The 7,093-nt window shown below is 53.7% G+C and overlaps 1 protein-coding gene across 1 annotated transcript in view; it reads left to right on the forward strand.

Moving 5' to 3' along the window:
• TCF20 (transcription factor 20) overlaps positions 1–4,689 on the forward strand; it is a 96,226-nt gene extending 91,537 nt beyond the window's left edge. Inside the window, exon 5 of the mRNA XM_024737414.1 lies at positions 4,498–4,689. Within this exon, the coding sequence (XP_024593182.1) occupies positions 4,498–4,515 (18 nt within the window). The 3' untranslated portion in view covers positions 4,516–4,689. The remainder of the gene's footprint in view (positions 1–4,497) is intronic.
• The last annotated feature ends 2,404 nt before the right edge of the window (positions 4,690–7,093 follow it).

The raw sequence follows: 7,093 nt of genomic DNA on the forward strand, positions 1-7,093 counted from the left end.
GGTCCACTGACCCTCAGGGCAAGCAGCAGTCTGGGTGGTTTTCAAGAATGTTTCTGTTGGCCCTTCTACTGTGTCTAGGGGGCTCTGCCACCTTCCTGGCCCAGGTGGTTAGGGCTGGGTTATATAGGAGGCCACGTGGAATGTTCCTGGAAGTGTCCAGGAAGAGCCAGTTAGGGAGAGAACCATTGGTTACTCAGTGCCTTTTGTTCCTGTCCTGGAATCCCAGCCCATGTTTGAGAAAAAGAACTCTGGGCCCTGGGCCTGGTGGGCAAATCTCCTCTTGGAAATTTTAATTTTGTTCATCATCGCTTTTCTCTCTGCTCATTCTTGGACTCTGCCAGCTGACAGAGCCCTTGGCTCTCGTGGGACAGTAAGCTTCATAGTTCATTCCTCAGAAGGCTGGTGTTATCGTTCCTGTTTATACAGAAGAAATGAGGCGCTGAGTGATTAAGTGGCGTGTCCCTCGGTTTGGGGTCGTTTCGAGTCTGTTGAGGTCAGACCTTCACCTCTTGGAGGGAGGGAACGAACATGTGCCTCTGGTCTCGTCCACCTGAACTGCTTGTCATCGAGTGCTTCCCCGCGAGGCTGGACCCATCGTCCTGGGTTCGCGGTTCAGCAGTCACATTGCGGGCCTTCGCTGTCAGCCCTCTGCAGACTGTGCAGAAGCCCCAGTGATTGGGGACAGAGACGCAGCCCCCCTCAAGGAGCATTCATTTCAGTGTCCGTGCTGAGGACACAGAGCCACCATCGTTGGGTCTCCCGACAAGGCAGGGAAGGGACAGTGATTGTACATGTGAGTTCCGGTTCGTGGCGCCCCACTTTCTCACCCAGAGCAGTGTGGAAAGTGCTGTGTGACCAAGCTCAGGCCACTTAATGTCTCTGTGCTTCAGTTTTCCTTCTGTAAAAAGAGGGATAGCAGTGGCCAACCTTGTGAGGATTCAGTTAAGAAATGCCTCCACCATGCCCAGCGCAACCTGGCCTGGGGTGCGGTGTCAGCAAATGCTGGGTGCACTGCCCTCAGCCATGCCCGAGAGGAGCAGGAGGTTCAGAGCTGCAAACCGGACCCTACAGCTGCCCTGTCTGGCAGAAAACCCCAGGGCTGGGGCAAGGAGATGTGAGTTCTAATCTCCCGCCACCACGTGAGATACCTGGCGCTTGTCCCTCACCAGGCCAGCAGTGCCACAGAGGACAGGTCCTCGGGCAGCTGTCAGTGTGCCCCCTCCTCCTGGCTCTGTGGGTGATGGAGCCGTGTGGCCGGCCTGTGCTGCCCTCTCCCCGTGCTGAAGCCTCCCTGGCTCAGGGCAGCGAGTGGGCAGGGCTCTGACCGCGGAACACCCCCACCCCCACCCCAGTCTTCCATTCTCATCTGAGTAAACAAGGAGACCCCACCCCCCAGGTCTCCCGATCCAGTGGGCAGGAAGCAGTATCCTCCATCCATCTGCTGCCTTGTCCTGGGTGCCAGCTGCACACAGCAGCCTCCCTGCCCTGGAGCTGGGCCTTCCTGAGCAGCTTCTGTGGTCGGAACGTCACACAGCCGGCCTGCGTGTGAACAGCGTCATGTCCCGGGGCTCCCCTTCCCTCCCGCCCCAGCCCCGGCAGCCCCTCACTGCCTCCCACAACTGCAGCTTCAGAGGTTCCCATCCCTGGTAGGATCAAGTCCAGACTGCCCAGCACGCCTCTGAGGACCCCTGGAGTCTCCGGCGAGGCTCCTTCGGCTCCTCTGAGCTTCCTCCCGTGGAGCTTTGTGCTCGCGCTTAGCTCCCTGCGCTGGAGCACTGTGCCTCCGTCTCTTCTCTGGGTCTCAGCTTCAGTGTCACTTGCTCACGGCAGCCTTCCAAGTCCCCTTGTCCCCACTCTGCAGCCTTCCTGGCATCACCACAATCTCGAGTCATGTGTGTGTCACGTATTGTCTGCATCTCCACTGGACTGCCTGCGCGGTCCTCAGGGACCGCTGTCTCTGTCGGAGGGGGCACACCGGCCGGAGGGGGCACACGGCAGTCCCTGTCCTCGCAGGGCGGACAGCCGTGTTAAATAGAGGAGCACCTACAGCCCAGGGAGGAGAGTGCTGACCTGACGGCGCCCGGGTGGGTACAGGTTGAGGACGAGGCCGCCCTCCACACCCTGGCCAGGTCCCGTGGGGCTGAGGGGGTGCCACCTAGCCGCAGGTGGAGAGGGCAGCTTGGTGTCAGACGCGGGAGGATTTGGAGGACAGACTGACCCGGCCCAGGTTCAGGCCACGGAGGTGAAGCTGAAGGGCAGCAGGAAGGAGGGTGACGAGGGAGGGGGTGTTGGAGGCTTTGGCGCAGCATCAAGTCCCGACCGCCGGCAGCTGACCGTGCAGTTGCCTTTTTACGGAGAAGCGTGCAGGTCCTCAGCACAGAGGGCCGCCCGCTGGCTCACTGGCGCAGCAGCTCCGCGCCTGCTCCGTGGCTCTGCCTGGGGTGCTGCCTTCTCAGCCATGTCCTGTGCGTTTGGATGGGGCCCACAACAATGGAGGCTCGAAGGCAGAGTCCCTGGGGCCCAAGCAGAGGAGCTTTGCTGGATGTGAGCCCCAGTCCCACTTCTAACCAGCCACGTGGCCTTGGGCCACATGTGTCACCTCCCTCAGCTGCCTCATCTCCAAGATATGGGGGTCAGGCCTCGCAGTGTGACTGTGAAATAATGCCTGTAAAGCTCCTAGCATAGTGCCTGGCCCCTACTTGGTGCTTAAAGAATTTTCTTCCCATTCTCCCTACTGAAGGAACAGTTTTGAGGAGCAACTGAGAAGTTAGGGTCCCATTACATTCAGGGTATCATGTGTTTGGGCCAGTCTAGTATCAGACCCTGGGGAAGGTCCCTGCTGGGAAGGCTGGAAGGCAAAGCCCCAGGCGAGAGGTGCGGAAGGGCCGAGGCTGCCTGGACCACCAGGTCCCCCTGTGGCACCAGGGGAGGAGCCCAGGGTCAGCAGCGTGCACAGCCCGCCGGCCAGGCAGACCCTGGTGCCGAGACAGCCTTCATTCTGAAGATGGGCGCTGGGCTGGGGCCTGCTGTTGTGAGTAATGAGCAGGATAGGGGTGCAGACCCAAGACTGTGCCAAGCACTGGGGAGAGGGCACACCTGCCCTGTCCCTCCCTCCACCAGCAGAGCTTTGCAGGATATGCATGGCACCTGTCCTCTGTCCTCACCTGAGAAGGCTGCTTGCTTCTCTCCGCCTTCCTGGCAGCCTTAGCCTCAGGAAACCAGAGTGAGGAGTGGAGAGTGTCCGTGCTGGGGGAGGGGGAAGCATGGACCACATAGGTGGGGCCAGAGCCACCATCAGTGCCGGGGAAGCCACACTGTGGCCGGGGACGTCCTGAGGATGGCTCAGCCGCTGGCCCACGTCCCCAGGGCCTCCAGCTGGATTCCCGGGGTTTGCTTTTACCTGAGGGTGGCGACATTGTCCTGCTGTCTCTGTGAGTCTCTTCCTGTTTATTCATGTTTTCTGTCAAGCAGTTTGGAATCTCTTTATGGCTCATGCACACAGACCAGTCTTAACTATTTTGCATATTAGTAAGTTTTATGGAAACAGAAAAGGGGATAGTGGTGTCTGGGTTTTCTTGAGGTTTATTGGTTGGAGGAGGGAGACACACACACATACACCACACACACACACACACACACACACACACACACACACACACACACACACACAGTTTCCAAGAGTGCTGTGATTGGCAGAAAGGTGAGGGTGCCACCACTCTTGGCTTCTGGTGTAATTTTTCTGGACTGAATTCCTTGGAAACTGCTGTGTCTCTCTGAGATCTTTGCACATGTAATGAATGACCCGCGAAGCATTCTGAGGAGGCCCTTGATACAACCCCACGTACCCCATGTGATCACCAGGATAGTCTTCCTGAGCCTGGAGCCTGGGCTGGAAGGAGAGACGCCAGCGGCAGGGCCTGGGGAGCCTCAGAGGATGAGCTGAGACCTGCCTTCCATCAGAGCTCCTGGGTGGAGTGTTCGCTGTTAGATGTAAAGAGCTATCTGTGACTGGAGGCAGCCTTCACGTGGTCCTGAGCCGGTTCTTCCACACACTGGCTGGGTACTCAGCCACCTCTGTGAGGACTGGTCCCTGCCACCAAGTGCCAAGCCCAGCCCAGTTGCAGGCCCCAGATGGTGGGGTCCTAAGCAAGGGGTCGCCCTGAGAGCCACCCCACTCCAGGGCAGCCCCACCTGGCAGGTCAGAGAACTCTCTCCTGGTCTCGGTTCCTTCCACACACCCGGGACGGGGCACTCAGAGTCCATTCCTGGCGCAGCTGGCCGGGTCATTGCTGCCTTTACCCTGTTTCAGGCCCAGAGCCACACGGCTGGCTCCGCCATTGGTCTTGGGTGTCTGCAGTGTGAGCAGTGTGTTCACAGGGGTTCTGCAGCTGCTGGACCCTGCAGAGTCCCCCTACCCCGGCGCCGCCACGGAGCAGGGGCTGTTGGCTACAGCACCACACGGGGGTTCCCAGCACCCAGTGTCTGCTTGTCTTGCAGGTGAGACTGTGGAGATGAGAAGGTGGTGGACCCTTGTGATGGAATGGAAATGGTCCTCCTGTGCAGCCACACCCCACCCCGCCCCACCCCGCGTGCCTGCCCGTGCCAGCACTTCCTTCCTAAGTTCTTACATCACTCTCAAACTGGTGACACCACAGGAAAGAAAGACCCAAGAAGTTGGAAAAGCTGTTTCCAAGGGAGGGATAAAAATATATATATATAAATCTATTTTTAGTCTGGAAAGACTGTTTAAATGAAAGGTGCGCTATCCCTTTTGATTCTATTTTAAAATTATCTAGCTTAAGAATTCCAAATTTGTTCCAATAACAGTGAAATTTAAATGTGAAATTGAACTGAACAAACTCTCATCTCACAAGGACAGGGCTGACTTAGATCCTTAGCCCAACTTACACAATTCAGAGATTCTAGACCCAGGGTTGGAAGAGCAAACAAACCACACCAAACTATTCTATTGTCAGTAATTTGTCTCAAAGTGGGAAGGTCAAGGGGGAGGGAAGTGGGGATGGTTCGTGTTTTCAAGAGTGGGAGAATGATGTTTAAACACAAAAATAAATTTTTTCACTTCCAGAAACACTATTTATTTATTATTTTTAAGATTTTTATCTTTTGGGGGGGGTGAAATTGGCACAAGCTCCAAGGTCACAGCTGCGTCCTGGGTCACTGTGGCCGGTGAGAGCCCCAAGCATCCCACTAAGTGGCTCAGCCGGCAGGGTCAAGGGATGGCCGCCTCTGGGCATGTTTCAGGCAGCTGTGCCCTGACCCCCAGGACAGACGGGACGGAAGCCTAAGCTGTAGGAGTGGACACAGGGAGGGACAGTGTCAGGTATGATCATGTGAGGTAAGCTGACCAGGAACACCCACTCCACCCTTTTTTCTTTTGCTTTCATTTTTATAAAGGAAAAGGGGGCCTGTCGGTTGAGCAGCCCCGTGCTACATGATTCTTTATGTTGTATTGTTTTGTTTTGTTTTGTAAATTGTACAGTTTTTAAATATCTGAGTTTTAAAAAAAGAAAAAAGTACAAAAAAATCTTGTTAAGGCCTTAAGAAGGGGTTAGTGCATCTTTCAGGGGTCACTCTGCCGTGGGGATAAAATAGCTGTTTCACAAACAGTTTTATTTAAAAAACAAAACAAAAAAAATCAAAAAAAATAATAAACTTCATTTTAACCTTGTTTCCTTTTTTGTTTAAAGCAAACGCGTCTCTTTCTCCTCCCATCCCAGTCCCCAGGGTGGCTCTGGTTCTGCTGCAGGGGCGGCTGCCAGCTCACTGGTCCAGCCGTCCTGGCCTCCTGCAGGCCTTGCAGCAGAGCCTGGAATGAAACAAACCGAGGACTCCTGCCACTTGCCCTCGAGGGTGGAACTCAGCCACGTATGGGGATGGCCAGATTGCTTAAGTTGATATGAGGACATATTTCCAATCAACATTAATTTTAAAGGTTATTAAAAAATAATACAATGTTAATGGACTTTATTTTTAGAGAACAGTAATACTGGAAGGAATGTTGTGAAGTAGAAATAAGCAATTATAAATGAGTTCTTGTGTGCTGATCAATTTGAGGCTGCAGAAATGGCAGATTAATTTTGTTATAATAGCTACATCAAGCAGTGCGGTCCATTTATAATTTTGCTCGGCCAGGATGGAGCTGTGTGGGTGGGTGTGCCGTGTCGGCCACGGAACCTGCATAGAAATGACAGCTTTTTGAGCTCCTTGGCTTCCCATCTGGTCTTGACTTGGCATTAACACAGTTCAAATGAAATTGATAGACTTCAGGTGTTGAGAACTAAGCCACAAAACTTGGAAGATATGCATCTTAAGGAGTATATTTTCCTGACAGCAAATGGTTCTTCATCGTTTTGCCTTTTGTTCTTCTGTCCTCTTTTGACTTGCTGATACTCTGAGTAAGGCACTTTTGATGGTTCCTCAGCCTGGCTACTGAAATGACCGTTAACTGGGGAGTGGCCCCGTTCCAGGCTCCACTCCTGACTCTAGCTTTCCCAGTTCTGCAGGAAGCCTCAGCTGTTGCTGTGCATTTCACCTCCTGCCACTTTTGAGCTCTGTGTATTTTTTAACAGACTTTATTTTCTAGCTTGAGGTTCATAGTGTAAAGCAAAAGGTACGGCGGTTTCCCTCGTATGCTCTGCCCCCACACAGGTGCACAGCCTCCCCCACTATCAGCGTTACCCACCAAAGTGGTGCTTTTTCTTTATGACTGGTGAACTTACATTGACACATCATTGTCACCCAGAGCCCATAGTTTACGTTAGGGTCCACTCTTGGTGGTGTACATTCTGTGGGTTGGACAAACGTTTAATGACATGTATCCACCATTATAGTATCATGCAGAGTAATTTCACTGCCCTAAAAATACTCTGTGCTCCCCCTCTTCATCCCTCCCTCCCCTGAGCCCTGGCAACCACTGATTGTTCACTGCCTGCATAGTTTTTGCCTTTTCCAGAATGTCATATAGTTGGAGTTACACAGCATGTAGCCTTTTCAGATTGGTTTCTTTCATTTGGTAATAGGCCTTTAAGATTCCTCCTCCATGCAAGGTTCCTCTTTACATGGCTTGACAGCT

The sequence above is a fragment of the Neophocaena asiaeorientalis genome, unplaced genomic scaffold (genome assembly GCF_003031525.2).
Source record: "Neophocaena asiaeorientalis asiaeorientalis breed wild unplaced genomic scaffold, Neophocaena_asiaeorientalis_V1.1 scaffold242, whole genome shotgun sequence".
Classification (NCBI taxonomy): Eukaryota; Metazoa; Chordata; class Mammalia; order Artiodactyla; family Phocoenidae; genus Neophocaena; species Neophocaena asiaeorientalis.